Raw genomic sequence first — 17,035 nt, forward strand, 5'->3', positions numbered from 1 at the left:
GAGCACACTTTATAATTACACAGTTTTGGAGACAGCAGTGAATCCTAAAGGTGAATTCGTCGTTTCTAAGACAGTTGATTGTGCGTACCCCTGAAACTCAAGGACACTCACATAAATAGCAGCAGAGTCTTACATATGATTTCTATTTTGAGTTTCCTTCAGTATATTGTGTGTGTAGTGTCTTTATATTCTGATTGTAAGAAATTGGAATATCTTATTTAGATTAACATAATGATGGGGAAATAAGAGTGGGTAAGATGTAAACAAAAAAGCTCAAAATTTTTCTTTTAGAAGTATTTCCCTCTCTAATGTGTGACCAAATATCTAGTCTGTTCTAAAACTTCTGCCTTTCAAAAAGTAAATTTTAACAGTTAAATGAATATGTACTCATTCTGTCTATCTGAGCACGTATTACATATACATTTTTCTTTCAGTCTAGATAGTAATCAGTGCTTCATTTTGAAAAATCCCTTTATACCAGTATTCTTAAAGACTGATTAAAATTTGAAAGTTACCCTCTTAAAGAATCTAGCATTTTTATCTTACTGATATACTTGCCCACATGTGAATAATTTACATATAAGGGCATTCATTATGGCATTATTTGCCATAACAAAATATATCCTAGAAATAATCTAAATGTTCTACAGTATTAGAAATAAGGCTGCATACTACAGTGGAAATCTACTCAGTTATTAAAAAAAGAAACAGTGACAAATACCCACCATTTGCTTCAACGTGGATGGAACTGGAGGGTATTATGCTGAGTGAAGTAAGTCAGTCGGAGAAGGACAAACATTATATGTTTACATTCATTTGGGGAATATAAATAATAGTGAAAGGGAATATAAGGGAAGGGAGAAGAAATGTGTGGGCAATATCAGAAAGGGAGACAGAACGTAAAGACTGCTAACTCTGGGAAACGAACTAGGGGTGGTAGAAGGGGAGGAGGGCGGGGGGTGGGAGTGAATGGGTGACGGGCACTGGGGGTTATTCTGTATGTTAGTAAATTGAACACCAATAAAAAATAAATTAAAAAAAAAAAACAAAGGAAGTCCTTCCTATGTGATATGAAAACATCTCCACAATTTAATTGTCAAGTGAAGAAAACAGTGATTATCATTTGCTAACATTTGGGTAGAAAAGGGACAAAATACATATACTTGCATTTCTTATATGTGCTAAAACATTTCTTGAAGGAAACAGCAACCATTTGGTAGGATGGATAGAAAATGAAGATGATTTTAAGAGAGAGACTTGCTAATTTTTATCTACCTCATACTTTTTGATTTTTGAATTATGAGAATTTCTGACCTTGATCAAAGAGCTGAATTAAAATTTAATTTTTTTTCTTAAATGAATAAGGGAGCATGGAAATTTGGGTGAGAAGAAAGAAGAAAGAATTTTTACATAAGCAAATGATTGTGTATAGAAAAAAAGCTGCATGATTGAATAGAAAATAAATACTGCATTAATTATATAGTTATTATTTTAGCTATTTAAATATTATTTTGCTGACTCTCTAAGTGCTATGAAAACTCAGTTCTCAATTCTTTAAAATTACATTGTGGTGTTAATGTTCATTTCCCTGATACATTTCCCTAATAACTCATGAAGTTGAACACACTTTCATGTTTGTTGGTGATTCTCTTTTGTGAAGTGCATTGACTATTTTTCTGTTCAGTTGGTTGTCTTCCTTTTTCGTATTGACTTGGAGAGGTTCTTTATATATTCTGGATGAACAGAACTTTGTCTTTGCACATTGCAAGTATCTTCTCCCATTCTAATTTACAGTCTCACTCTCTGCACAGTATCCTGTTGGTGAACAGAGGTTTACAGTTTACTTCATCCAATTTATCCATTTTTTTGTAGGGAGTATGTTTAGTGTCATGTGTAAGAAATATCTCCCTTCCCTGAGATCATGAAGATATTTTTCTAGATCATCTTTAAAAGTTTTATTGTTTACTCCTTTATAATTATAGCTGCAAGTCCACTTAGTTTGAGGTAGAAGTCAAGACATATTTTTTAAAGGATATTTAAGTGACCCAGAACAATTTCTTGAAAATAATTATCCTCCATGCTGCTCTGTAGTGTCAGTGTCTCTAGGTCTCTAGTGTCCATATGCAAGTGGTTCTGTTCAGTACTCTTTTCTGTGCTATCAGCTGTCATTGTCCATCTTCTCTGTCTCTTGTGTTAGTGTCATACTGATGCAATTACTGTAGCTTTATGATTCATCGTATAGCGGGTAAAACAAGTTTCTACTACTTTGTTTTTCTTGATCAGGAATATCATGACCTGGCGCCTAGGTGGCTCAGTCGGTTAAACGCCTGCCTTTGGCTCAGGTCATGATCCCAAGACTCTGGGATTAAGCCCCAAGTTGGACTCCCTGCTCAGGGGGGAGTCTGCTTCTCCCTCTGTCCCTCCCCTGCTCACATTCTCTTTGTCTTTTTCTCTCTTAAATAGATAAATAAAATCTTAAGAAAAAAAAGGAGTATCCTGACCATCCATAAGTATTTTATGTTCAGCTTGTCATTCTGAACTCACTTTCTCCTCAACGAAAGGAGATAGAAAACTGCAGGAAATTTTATCGATAAACATGACTGCATTTGCATTTCTATCATGTTGAAACTTTCAATTCAAGAACCTGATATATCCCTCCATTCATTTGCTTCTTTTTATTTTCTCAAAAATAGTTCACATATTTCTGTGGGGTAGTATTATTCATCTTTTGTTGGATTTATTATTACTTCATGTTTTTTATATTGCTATAAATAAGATTTCTTAAATACTATTTTCACATCCCTGGTTACCAGTTATAGAAGAACATTTGTTTTTTGTGTAGTTGACCTATTCAGTAAACTTACTAAATTCACAAACTATTATAAATCCTAATAGTTTGTAGATTGTTTTGAGTTTTCTGCATATGTAATTATGCAATCTGTAAGAAATGGAAGATTTTATATCTTCATTTCTTTTTTATCTTCATTTCTGATTGTTTTATTATCATTTCTCTTCTCACATTGGCTATGAGCACTAGTCAATGCTGAATAATGGTGGCAGTGCATACTTGATCCATTTCGAATCTCAAGAAGAAAGCTTTCAGTATTTCACTGAGTGTGATGTTTATTGCAGGTTTTTAAATAAATACTCTTTATCAGATTAATGAAGAGTTTTCATCTCTTTTTAGTTTGCTAAGATTTTAACATGAATGAATGCTGAATTTGTCAAATACTTTTCCTCTTTCTGTGGAGATAATCATATTATTTTCTCCCTTACTAATGTGAGTTACACTAATTTGATCTTTGAATGTTAAACCAAACTTGTATTCTTACAATAAGCCTTCTTTGACCAGGATATTTTTTTAATGATTTTATTTATTTATTTATTTATTTATTTATTTATTTATATTTATTTATTTATTTATTAAATTTATTTATTTATATTTATTCATGAGAGACACAGAGAGGGTCAGAGACATAGGTAGAGGGAGAAGCAGGCTCCCTGCAGGAAGCCTGATGTGGGACTCGATCCCAGGACCCCAGGATCACAACCTGAGCCAAAGGTAGAAGCTCAGCCAATGAGCCACTCAGATGGCTGATCAGGATATATTACCTTTTTCTTGTATTGTTCAGTTTGGCTTACTCATATTTTGTTTTAGGATTTTTGCATCTTTGTTTATGAAGAGGTTGGTCAGTAATTTTCCTTTCTTGCAATGTCTTTATCAGATTTTGGTATCAGGATTATGCTGACTTAATAAAACAACTTGAGCAGTAACCCTTCCCCCCACACACCCATTTCCCTATTGTCTAAGAGTAGTTGTGCAATATTGGTATTATTTCATCCTTAAATTCTCAGCAGAATTTACCAGCAAGGCACTTGGGGGCTGAAGTTTTCTACGTGGGAGTATCTCTCTCCTCTGTTACTTTCTTTTTTAAAAGATTTTATTTATTTATGAGAGAGTGAGAGAGAGCAAGTATGAGCAGGGAGAGGGACAGAAGGAGAAGGGAAGAAGGGTAGAGAGAAGCAGACTCCCCACTGAGGAGGGAGCCTGATGTGGGCTCCATCCCAGGACTCTGGGATCATAACCTGAGCTGAAGGCAGACATTAACAGAGTGAGCCACCTGGGCGCCCATCTCCTCTTGCTTTTAAGATACTTTTTTGTGTTTGGTACCTGGTACTTTTACTTGGTGGGTTTAAATGTGATTTTCTTTGGATTTATCTTGCTTGGGGTTGAGAGAACTTCTGGGATATTTGGCTTGATGTTTTTCATTAGTTTTGTTTTTTTTTTTGTTTTTAACTCAATAGCCACAATGCTCTGATATAGCTATTAAGTAAACAGAAAAGCATATTTGTCAGTAAAGCAACCACTTTCCTATAACCACTGATGATAAAGTCATGGGGAATCTAAAAGTCATCCATTAATCTGAAAATTAATCTGAAAATGAATCTGCTCCTATGATGCTCCCCAAAGTAATTAATACACAGACAAAGTTTAGAACAGTGCTTGGCAGGGGTGCCTGGCTGGCTCAGTAAGTAGAGCATGTGACTCTTGATCTCAGGGTTGTAAGTTCGAGTTTCATGCTGGATGTAGAGATTACTTAAGAAAGTAAAATCTTTAAAAAAAAATAGAGAAAGAAAAAAGAACAGTGTTTGGCATGTAGGAGGAGCTGTGTACATTTCATCATTGTTGTTGCTTTGGTTGTGGTAGTCTCTTCTCCTCTGTCATATTAACACATTCCATTTTTAAGGAAAGAGGAAATTGATATAAAGTGAACAAAAGTCCTAGGCACCCTGCAAACTATTATGACCAACACTTAAAACCAAGATCATAATCGTCAACCATACCTTTGATAAATCGAGCTTTGAAGTCCAAGTTTTAAACTTTCTCTGTCCTTTTCTTTGGATGATTTAATCTGACACTTTTCCAGAGGCTCCCCCTCACCTGCGCCATTAAAAAACTTTTGAGTTGTCCCAAGTGGCAAATTAGCCTTTTAGCTTGAATGTCAAGTGGATAATAGTATCTCTTGTATACACTTGGAGATTGTTTTAACATTAAGTAATTTTGTCTCACGAGAATGGACATGTTTTTGTCCAGAAGAATTGGGAAGTGTATTTTTCAGTGATAAGAATACTGGAATTAGATTGAACACAATGTAAATTTAAAATATCTTTGTTTGGGGGCACCTGGATGGCACAGTCAGTGAAGCATTTGACTCTTGACTTCAGCTCAGGTCATGATCACAGGGTCATGAGATTGAGCCTCAAGTTGGGCTCCTGCACTCAGTGAAGATCTGCTTGAGATTCTTTCTGCTTTCTTGCCCTCCCCTTCTTGTCCTCCCCTACTCTCTCTTTCTCTCTCTCTCAAGTAAATAAATACAGTCTTTAAAAAGTAAAATATCTTTGTTTTAAATATATCAAATACATTGAATCCTTGAAATAGTTAGATGACATGTTATTTGACTGTTAAATTGATATTAAATAATTATTATCATTTGAGGAGATATTTGGTATTATGGTTATATATTTTATTTATTTATTTAAAGATTTTAATTATTTGAGAGAGAGAGAGGGAGAGCATGAGCTGGAGGAGAGGCAGATGGAGAGAGAGAGGCAGACCTCCAGCTCAGCAGGGAGCCTGCTGCAGGGCTTGATCCCAGGACCCCAAGATCATGACCTGAGCCAAAGGCAGATGCTTAACTGCCTGAGCCACCCAAGCGCCCTGTGGTTATGCATTTTAAAGGACTAATTTTCTTTAGCTCCATACTGAAATTTTCATGAATGAAATGACATGATGTTTGCTATTTGCTTCAAAATAATATGGGAAGACCTTCTGGGTCAGTGAACAAAAGAAACAAGATTGGCCAAGAGTTGATAACTGTTGATGCTGGAGAATGGGTACTTAAGGTTTCATAATCTCAATCTGTTTACTTTTGCATATGTTTATGATTACCCTAATTAAAAAATGTTTTAAACAGAGGGTAAAATATTAAGTGAATCAGCATCATCAAATCATCAGTATCAACACAAATTTGATTGCTGTATTCTCGAGTTCCACAAGGGCAAGATTCACAGCTTAAGCTACTTTATATCTTGGACCTATATCTTTTATTTGTAATATCATAGGAGCTAAAGATAGGTTTTTTGGATGAATGAATGATTTTTTAAAAAGATTTTATTTATTTATTCATGAGAGACACACACACAGAGAGAGGCAGAGACACAGGCAGAGGAAGAAGCAGGTTGATGTGGGGAGACCCGGGACTTGATCCCGGGTCTCCAGGATCAGGCCTTGGGCTGAAGGAGGCGCTAAACCGCTGAGCCACCCAGGCTGCCCTGAATTAATGATCTTTATTCTTGTTACCACACTAAATTTGCAGTGACTCCTTTCCAGCAAATATCACATATCCATGTAGACCATATTTTACTAGACACTCCTTAGTATCATCGGCCCATTATCAGATTATTCAAGCCAAAATCCTAGAGTTGTCTTTGCTTCCTTCCTTTACTCCATTTTCAATATCTGGTCCATCACCAAACCCCATTGATTCCACTTCCACAGTGTGCCCCATAACTCACTGCTCCCGTCAACCTAGTTCAGTCATCCATCATCGACTGGCTAGGGGGCTGAAACAGTCAGAGACCACTGGTAAGAAGAAAGCTACAATCCTGAGGCCTATTATTTTCCCATTCTTCACTTTCATCTTTCTCCAGCGCATTCTCCAGGAAGAGCCTGGGTGATGTTTTTAATGTAAATCAAGGTGTATCACTCCTCCTCATAAAGCTAGTCGATGATTCTTGTTGTTTAGAATACAATCCATGATTTCCTATCACAGCCAACAAGACCTGTGTGTTCTGGCTCATTTGGTATGTGTCTCGGTCACTCATTAATGTTCTGTGAACACAAGCTCATTAGGCACCTTGTGCCCTGGTCCATGTCCTTGCTTCTATTGCCCGTCGTAGTCTCTTCCCCAGTTTTTCTGCATTATGGGCACTTTAGTTCCCCATTCAGGTTCTCACCTCCTCAGAGATCCCTTCCCTGGTGGTCAGTCAGTTCCCTCTAGCACTGACCATAATCTGCGTGGCTTATTTAATTATCACAGATTTCCTGCAAAGAAGCTCTGTGTGTCTCTCTTCTCATTTCTCCAGAGTCCATGATGCCCAACCTGTAAAAACCACATTTCACTGAAATCTAAGACATGATCAAATTCTAGGATGCAGTATTATGTTATGTGCCACCAAGAAAATAAAAACTGCAAATTAAACTATGGGACAATGCTAAAGCCTATTGATGATAAGACAGTCCTGACTTTCGAGATACTAAAATGCTGAAAAAAATGTGTCCTCAAACTGATAAAATATATACCTTGTTGAATAAATAAGTGGATGTACTTTGCTTAATCATGATTACTTTTTCGGTAGTGATTTTTTGAGGAAATTATTCTGAAAAAGATAGTTATGTAGAGGCCAAGAGATTGCATTGGTCATGAATAGCATTTTATTATGAAAAGGGTGATATTGTTAGCATGAAGAACTATGAGTAATTCAAAGAACTGCATGAGTAATTTTTCCAAACTTCCCATTACTAGCTTGATTACCAGCGATGATTCAAATTTTGTAGGTCCTGGGTGGGCCATAAAACTTGAGTTCTCAGCAAACACTTTAAGAAACTCAAGCAGCTGTCCTAGAAGTAGAGATAGGCCCTATACTTTAAAAGGAAGGAGGACAGAAAAGATGGGGAGCAGACATAGATTCTGAGAGAGTTGGTAGTGGGAAGACGAGGAAATATTGCTTCTATCTGCTTAATAAAATAGGGAGCATTTGGTTCAGCGCAGTGGGGTAGGGATTTGGGAGCTTCCAGAAAGAAGAGAGTCATAGAAAAGGCAAAATGCAGAGAGCTTGAGAGCATGAAGAAACTGTGTGTTCTATGGAAAGGGATTGATATGCAGGCAGATTTGAAAAAGTGAAGATAAGGTCCTCTGGTTGGATGTTGGATGGGAGGGTAATGCCCAGTGTGGTGTGGTAATGAACACACACTCCTGCAGGGTAGCTGTAGGGGTAACAAGATAACCTGCTCCCTTGAGCTGCCTTGTTTTGTTCCCCAAACTACATCCCATTTGTATAAGACCTGACTCTTCCTGGGTGGTTCTGAACCTACTACTTCCGTTGTTATCATTTGCGTAGTTAAAATAAATCGGTAGGGGAGGGAGGCCAGGCTAAAACATTGACCTGGGAGCAAAATAACTGGCTCCTACCCTGCTCCCCAATAAGCAAGAGTCACTTGAAATGGCCCAAGGGAGCTCTTTCAATGTGGATTGAAAAGAAATTGTTTTTCACTTACTGAAAACTGTGGAGTTCTTTAATTTTCATATGAAAACATGCAGACTTTTAGGATGGCTCCATGCTCTGCCCTCGTGCTCTGATCCCAGTTCGTCTGTACGCCCTTCTCTTTCTATGCTCTCACTTTGTGGTCCAGTCTTACTGGTCATCATTCAGTCCCTCTAAGGGTGTCCTCTTTAAGTTAGGATACAGGCCCCTTAGGGCAATATCCACTTGATCCAGTCAATGTGGGGAAAATACGGAGTACCCCTGCTGTAGCGTGCCATGTCCTCTGACTTCCAGGCCTTTGGCCATGTCCTTATCTTCTATCTGCTTGAAACACCTTCACCCTGTTTGACTCAGTCCTACTCATTGTAAGATCTCACTTGAAACCCTCACTTCTCCCAAAAAGCCTCCCCTGAACCTCCCGAGGGTACTTAAGGTTTCATAATCTTAATTATAATCTCACCCATAATCTCTGGGTGAGGTTACTGCGCCTCCCCTGTATCCTCTCCTGGCACCCTGTTGTCGCCTTTCAGACCGACTCCCCGCTCTGTGTCATGACTCCTCTACTGATGGGCACCTGCAAAGCTCCAGTGCCTCGCCCAGTACTGGCTCGGAAGCAGGCTTCATGAATGTTGATAGACTATTGAAAGAGGAAACTTTTATTAATTTTTTAAAAAGTTCTTATACACTTCTTTAATTCAGCTTCTAATAATGTCATGCATGTTTTTTTTTGTCTGTTTAAAATCTTTGGAGGATTTATGTCTTGAGCTATATCTGAGAACAATGTATTATAAGACTTAATTGGGTTTATAATGACATTTCGTAACTGTAACAAGTCTAATAATAAAATCCGATTGGAGTTATAAGCAGACATCATAAGTAGAAAAATAGTTTTGGGCTGATGTTTGAAAAACCTCTCTAGACTGTGTTTTGTGTAAGAGTAGTATAAAATTATGTAGCAATGGACACTTTCAGCAGGTGGATCCTAAGGATATTGATCTAAAGTCAGATTTCATGTCCTGAATTTCATTTCAGTCTGGTTCATGTCCTTTACTTGTATTAAATGTGTCATCCCATGTATCCTTCAGCCTGTGGCTTCTCAACTACCCATCTTCAAGTCTGTGCCAGATAAACAGCAAAGTTAAGAGAAAAGTTACTGTGATGTTAGTTGTGTGTTTTCAAATTGCTCCTTGTGAGGATGTTTTTTTCCCCCGTTCCTCCCTCAGTTTTCACAGAGGGCTTTTTCTCATTACGGTCAACGTATTTTGCCTTCTCGGAACGTCAGGTTCACCTTGGTGAAAAAGAACGAGATGCTTTGCCACTGGGAATGTTCACTGCCTCCCTTTGCCATGTAGGCCATGCAAAAGGAGCTCACGATGCCATAATATATAAATATAATAAACACCTCTGGTTCACTACTTACAGAAAACATTCGTGGAACTCGGTTCAAATTGGTTTATTTTCTTCATCTTCCAAAATTTAGTTGTGTCCATGCTTTTGTGGACTTTTTGAGGATTTAATTAAAGTTTTTCTTTGACTTTAACCACGCTTTAATCTTATGCTATCATCCTTAATGCTAACCTTACTTAGAATCCCATACCAAATGCTAAGTGTAGCTAGCATATACTAGTATAGTACATCCTCTTCCCCTCCCCTAAACTAATGCCGTGCTCCTGGGAAGAAATTCATTTTATAAACGACCTCAGTTGTTGCCAAATCTCATACAAATTTTAAAAAAATGTGATTGATGTCATTTTCTTACTTGTTCCTGTGATTCTGATGACATAGAAACTATTATATGTTCGTTACATGGAAGAGTCGGGGAAAATGAAGTTATTATTAGAATATTTTTAAACTACAAGGTGATGTGTATCCGTATACTTTCAAATCCTTTTTTTTCTTTAAAGTGGTTTCAGCTTCCCTAAATTTAGTGCTGAGGTACTCTGTCGTAAGGTTGAAAAATCTGAATCACCTTTTCATCCTAGCTGTTCCTTTAGCTGGCACGTTGTCTGAATGCTGTTTTACCCTGAGATTTTCCGAAGGATGAGATGATAATTTGCTTCTTTGGTGAGCCAGTGGCTTAGATCCATGCAAGGTTACAAATATGATGATAGAGAATGCTTAAATATGCTGTAAATCATTCTGAAAACCTTAAATAGTGATTCTTTTGGTACTGCCTAATGTAGGTACCAACGTGATTACCATTTATTATGTTAGAAATCATGAAAAGTGATGGAAAATCCTTTACTGTAATCATGAAATAAGCAATAATATTTGGGCAAAAAGAGAAAAGAAAGTTAACCGTGCCTTTTTTTTTTTTTTTTTTTTTTTTTTTTTGTCTCCCATGTGCTCTTTTACGCAGGTACAACTTGGCCAAGTAGAAATCAAATGCCCTATCACAGAATGTTTTGAATTCCTGGAAGAAAGAACGATTGTCTTTAACTTAACACATGAAGATTCCATCAAATATAAGTACTTCTTGGAACTTGGCCGTATCGATTCCAGCACCAAGCCGTGTCCTCAGTGCAAGCACTTTACAACCTTCAAGAAAAAAGGACATATCCCCACCCCTTCCAGATCAGAAAGCAAATACAAAGTAAGCATGTTCACCAGAGTTGTGGGTTAGATGTCACATGATGCCAAATTAGGCCAACTTGTGGTGGGCATTAAGTGGGCTTCCTTCCCTTACCGAAGTCTAAGGTGAGTATTTATTGACTGTGATTCTGAAAATATGTAGTTTGGGGAGGCTGATGATAAACGTGCACTCTTGAGGATTTAATGAAAGTTTTTCTTTGACTTTAACCATGCTTAAAATTCACTTAGTAGCCTAATTAAATGACTAATCTTTTAAAATAATTGTCACTAAATATTAAGTAAATACTAACCTTTTTTGTGTGTGTGAGTTTAACTTTTTTGGTGAACCCAAGGTGGATCTCCTCTGGCTCTGTCTGTAATAAGTGAGAATGGTATAAAATGCATTCATGCATTCAGCAGGTACAAACTGCCAGTATAGGCTAGACAGTATGCTAAGTTTAGGGGCTGCAGAGGTAAATGTGGCATAGTCCTTGCTCTAAAATTGTCTCATGAAGGTAAGAGAGACCTGTGTTTAAAACACAGGTCTAAAATTGAACGGTCGTTCAATATGACTAGCCAAGGGAACAAAACAAACAAAAACAAGAACCCCAATACACTCATAGTTTGAGAACACTGATGGAGGAGTGGAGGCTAGGATATGAGGAAAAAGTTCTTGGAGAAGATGCAGTTCTCCAGGCAGGTAAACAGACAAACATTGGAGAACATGTCGGAGCAAGGAATGAGTAAGTCTGGCCCCGAGGCTGAGGCAGGCACCCTGGAAACCAATGCTCGGTAGGGTGAGTGGGGAGAGAGCCAGGGAGAGCAGCTGGCCAGGTATTTAAAAGCAGATGGTGTTGAGTCTCACACTGTGCTCAGAAGTTGGAGTTTAATTCTGTAGGCATTACAGAAAGATCATTCTTGCAGCATTAGTAGGGCATGTCACAAGAGGACAAGAATGGAGGCCGGGCACTGAGAGCAGAAAGTGTGGGAGCTAATCCCTGGTTCACAGCACCGACTGTCCATTACCACCCCCTGGGGGGTCTCTTAGACAACCAGGGCCCCGGGCCCACCCCTCAGTGACTGCCTGGCACATTTTTTAGCTCACCGAGTGATGCTAGTGTGCAGCACAACTGGGAACCCTTGCAGTAAATGAAACGAGAAGATGATGAGGCCCATGGCAGTAGTTTTTCCATCCTTGTCATTACAGCAGAATGGCAGGATTGAAGTGGTTTCAAGGGCTGTTTGATGTCCTCTCCATTTGAGGTAAGTCTTTGCCCATGTTCCGGCCTTGGAAGCAGTGGTCACTATGGTATTCATTCTGTAACTTTGAGGGAGTGTGGTTTAGCAAGTCCTTCCCCCACTGGTTACGATGATGAGCTACAGTGGGCTAGTCTAGCCTCTTCAGGAGTAACTGGGCTTTGAAACTGCTTAGCTCTCATAGTTAGTTCTTTTATTTACTATCTTTGTGCAGTCTAGACTGATAGCTAGCAGGAAACTCCTTTTGTTTTCTTGTCTAAAAAGTACATTTTTAAAAAGATTTTATTTATTCATGAGAGACACACAAACAGAGGCAGAAGGAGAAGCAGGCTCCCTGCGGGGAGCCCGATGCGGGACTCGATCCCAGGACCCAGGGATCACGACCCGAGCCAAAGGCAGACACTCAACCACTGAGCCTCCCAGGTGCCCCTAAAAAGTACATTTTTGAGGTTGCAAAACTGTATAACTAAAATAATACATGTACAGTGATTTTGAATACTGACTTAATAGCAATAATATACTTTTATTTGACTCTGTATATTCTTAGGTAGTTATTTTTATTTCAATTTTATGTTACTGATGTGATCAGAAATTACCAGTTTTAGGAGGACTTCTTATGCCATAACTTAGCATATTTTTTTCTCACTTATATTTGGAATCATATGTAATATACATTTTTATATAATTTATTTGTTTATAAAGTACATATATTGATACAATTAATACATATTTATAAAGATATGTATATAGGGGCAGCCCGGGTGGCTCAGCAGTTTAGTACCTGCCTTCGGCCCGGGGTGTGATCCTGGAGTCCCGGGATCGAGTCCCACGTTGGGCTCCCTGCATGGAGCCTGCTTCTCCCTCTGCCTGTGTCTCTGCCTCTCTCTGTGTCTCTCTCTCTCTCAAGAATAGATAAATAAAATATTTAAATATATATATATATATATATATATATATATATACACACACACACACACTCAGACTGCAGTATTTTGGAATTTAGAATAATTAAAAACATATATGCATAATTGAGTCAAAATAGAAATCATTTAAAAATATATTGTTCTTATGAAATGGATGAAAGGCTTAAGTTGCAAGTATAGCTATGGTAAAATTTTATAGATCTCATTTTATCCCAAGTCACCAAATCATTTGGTGGTGAGCATTATTTATCAGAATGCACTTGTATTGAGAGGGAAATATGTAAAAATTTAAAAATATAAGATCCTATATTTGTATAATTTTGAGTGAACTGAGGGCACACTGATAATATTTCCCAATAACAGGCTTCCTCCAATGTCCATCAATTGGGTTGTAGGTAAGAAGAGATGTAGGGGGCCAATGGATCAAGACCTCAGACCTAGTAAGCTCAGTTTTTTACTTCTGATGAGCAAAGGAGAGAGGAAATTTGCTTCTGTGAGGGATGAAAATCCCAATATAAAGTAAAACTATTAAACAACTTTCAAGAAAAATAAAGCTACCGCAGAATTTGGGGATGATTACTGTTATTACTCACTTTACTCTGGTTGGAGAGAAGATCCCTAACAGAAAAGGTAAATAATCCCCTCATTCTACACTGTACAAAGTTCTAGGGATAATTCACATAGTTCCTGAAGCAATGATTTTTACTATTTAATCTAACATTTACATAGCATTTTTCATCATTAAACTCTATATGTTAACATAAATTCTTGGCTTATGTGCCCATGCCTGTCTGGATATTATGAGTAAGGAGAGGTCAGACATGGATGCTTCTTCAACAAACCAACTGTGACGTTCATGATTATAGTATAGCACCCTATGCTGAGACTACGATCTTTGTTCTTTGCGGCAAATCAGTGACTATATTTTTAGGTTTGTCTATTTTTAAAAATTCTGTTTCCCCAATAACAGAACCCACTTCCAAATCCATGTAGTTCATTATAACTTTCAGAGTATTGAATTCAAGTACTTGAATGTACTTGAATGTAATGAATTGGATCATAACACAACAGAAATAAACAAAAAGATTATTGCTAATGTCTAACATGTCTGAGCAATTGAAAATCTCTTTTTATAATATATTATAAAAATATTATATATAATAAACATTATATTTTAAATATGTAAAGCTAAAGTGTTTTTTAAAGATTATTTATTTATTTATTTATGAGAGACACAGAAAGAGAGGCAGAGACATAGGCAGAGGGAGAAGCAGGGAGCCTGGAGCAGGACTTGATCCCAGGACTCCGGTCCACAACCTGAGCCAAAGGCAGACACTCAACCACTAAGCCCCCCAGATGCCCCCTAAAGTGGGTTTTGTATCTTTTGATGAAACTCTTTGTAATATATATTTCAATATTATTTTTTTGTGTTATTGAATTATAATACTGTGATCCAGGATGTCACACCTTGAACATTTATTATGATTTCTGTCAATTTAGAAGCGCTTAAATAAAAAGGTTAAAATTGCTTGGAAATATCATGGCTATTTTATAGCAGGAAATACCTTTGGGTACATCTCGTGTGATATTTGAAATCTAAAATGTCACATGTGGGGATTTCATTTGAATAGACTTATAAATACTACTTGTTAAATTTCTTTGTATTTTGCAAATGAGAAAGGGGTAAGCAGAATATATCACCAAGCAGTAAGAAGAGTACATCCTTCCAAGCCCTCTCTCAGCATATCCCCTCTGACTGAAGTTTGAGTACATGGAGCTTTGCATTATGTTCTGAACTCCATTAAACTACTGTTGTATCAAAGAGAAGTATGTTCCTGAATGGAGAGATTGACATTGAGATGACCTTGCCTTTGTGCAAATCCAGTCTTTCTCCTTCATAACATTTGTCTTCTTGTTCCTGCAACTCTTGTCATGAGGCCAAAATATTATACCATTCCATTTCTTCAAAGTTAATTTCAAATCCAATAAAAATATCTAATTTCTAAGCTAAGCCATTCTTAGAATTTATTAATGTAACTGCATTATCAATACAGTGAACACATTAGCGAGGGGAAAATAAAAATGCTGAAGTTATGGCTTTAATGGTGCTCATGTGATGCCTGGTGACAGACATATCCCCAGCACCAGAAGTTTTTATCCATAGCAACTATCATCTGGGCTTTTATAGTGTTATGTGTGTGATTATTTGCTTAGAGTTTCTCCCACTGGTCTCTAAGAGGCCAGGTCCAGGCTTGCTGACTGCTGATAAGTTGTGTCAAGCCCTGCATCTGAAAAACTGTGCTCTCAAAATAGATTTGTTGGAGGAACTAAGAAATGGGCCAATGCATACATAATAATGTGTCTATAGTAAACATGGGTAGAAAATGCTGAGAACACTTGGAGAAGAAAGGACAGGAGGGATTGAAAAGGCTTCAGTTAGAGTAAACTGAGCTTTGAAATGTTGAATTTGCCAAGCTGGAAAAGGTGGGTCAGAGCACTGGCTTCCAACTGTATTTAAATTCAGTCTGCCCCATATGAGCTCTGCACCCGTGAGTACAGTTTTCACATCTTACTGGGGTTAGTAACAGTACCTGTCAGGAGGGCAGAGTAAGAATTAAACTGGGTCACACATGTAAAGTGCTTAGCACCATGTTTGATATATCCTGAGTGCTTAACACTTGCTGGAAATTCTTATGTTTGCTATCATTATTAGGCAGGGGCCACAGAATGAGCAACCCTGGGCTTCTAGGAAGGAGATAGAAGATTCAAGAATAAGATAGGTGGAATAAAAGATTGGATGCCTGATGGATGGTGGTAGTAAAGGAGGAGGTGGTAGTAAAGGAGTAAATATATATATATATTTTAAGGAGGGATGATATTGACCATATCTTGGAAAAGAGCAGGTTTGGGGAGTGAAAAGCAAATTCGGTTTGAAATGTATTGATGATGTTAAGTTTGAAGATCCTTTGGGGCTTCAGGGAGATATCCAAGAAACATGGACCTTCTGAGGAGGGATCTGATTGGCAAGCATTAATATTTGACGAGGTTGAAGCAGGGGCAGGTGACTACATTCACATAAATGGATAAAACATGTTCAGAGGTAAAGAAAGTTATCATTTTTTTTATGAAAAAGAGGAGAAAATTACAAATGATTAAATGTAGTCATTTTATGCCTGGGAGTTTTACTGAGGTAGGGGTAGTTCTAGGTTTCTCTCCCATTTCCAAGTGTAGACCAAGAAATGGTCCCTCTTTTCATACTGATTTGGACTAAGTTGAAGGGCATGCATAAATCAATGCAGGGAATGTGTGAAAGGTCGTTTTCTTTATGGTTTCCTTGAGGCAATAACTCCACTCTTTTTCCCACAAATAATAAACAGAACCTTGAAAATTCACAGAATGGTACTTTGATTCATTGTAAGGTGGAAGAAAAAGCCAGTAAAATGTCATGGGGGAAACTCCCTCTGTGTTCTTACCTTATATAGTTAACAGTCTTTTCCCCCTCTCTTGTAATTATTAAACCCTCTGGGTAGAAATCGCGTTTTATAAAACTGTGCAAATACATTATTTCCTTGTGTAGTAAAAGAACCTTTCTAAGGTCTTTATAATCAAGTCAATGGGTTTATTGTTCCTAATTAATGTACTTTAAAATGTGCTTAAGTGGAAGGCTGGAATTCTGGTAATACTCCATTTACCCTCTTCCTGTGTCTATTACTCAGCCCTCTCTGACCTGTCCTGTACTCCAGAAAACTGCCTTTTTGAACTGCTTTTCCAGACTCCCTTACATCTCAATTCCTATTTGGATTCAGCCAAGTGTTGGCATTGGCAGGAGACAAGAGGGTGGAAGGAGAGAACAGTAGATGCATTACTTCCTCACTCCCTTCCTGATTCAGTACAAAGGTCTGGCAGTAGCTGTGTCCCTCTAGGACTGTACCTCCCCCCCTAGATGGTCCCTCCCCCAT

The 17,035-nt window shown here is 37.7% G+C and overlaps 1 protein-coding gene across 1 annotated transcript in view; it reads left to right on the forward strand.

Annotated features, from left to right (window-relative positions):
• RNF217 (ring finger protein 217) overlaps positions 1 to 17,035 on the forward strand; it is a 132,812-nt gene that overhangs the window by 69,856 nt on the left and 45,921 nt on the right. The window contains exon 3 of the mRNA XM_049097122.1: positions 10,685 to 10,918. Coding sequence (XP_048953079.1) covers positions 10,685 to 10,918 — 234 coding nt within the window. The remainder of the gene's footprint in view (positions 1 to 10,684; positions 10,919 to 17,035) is intronic.

This window comes from Canis lupus, chromosome 1, assembly GCF_003254725.2.
Source record: "Canis lupus dingo isolate Sandy chromosome 1, ASM325472v2, whole genome shotgun sequence".
Lineage (NCBI taxonomy): Eukaryota > Metazoa > Chordata > Mammalia > Carnivora > Canidae > Canis > Canis lupus.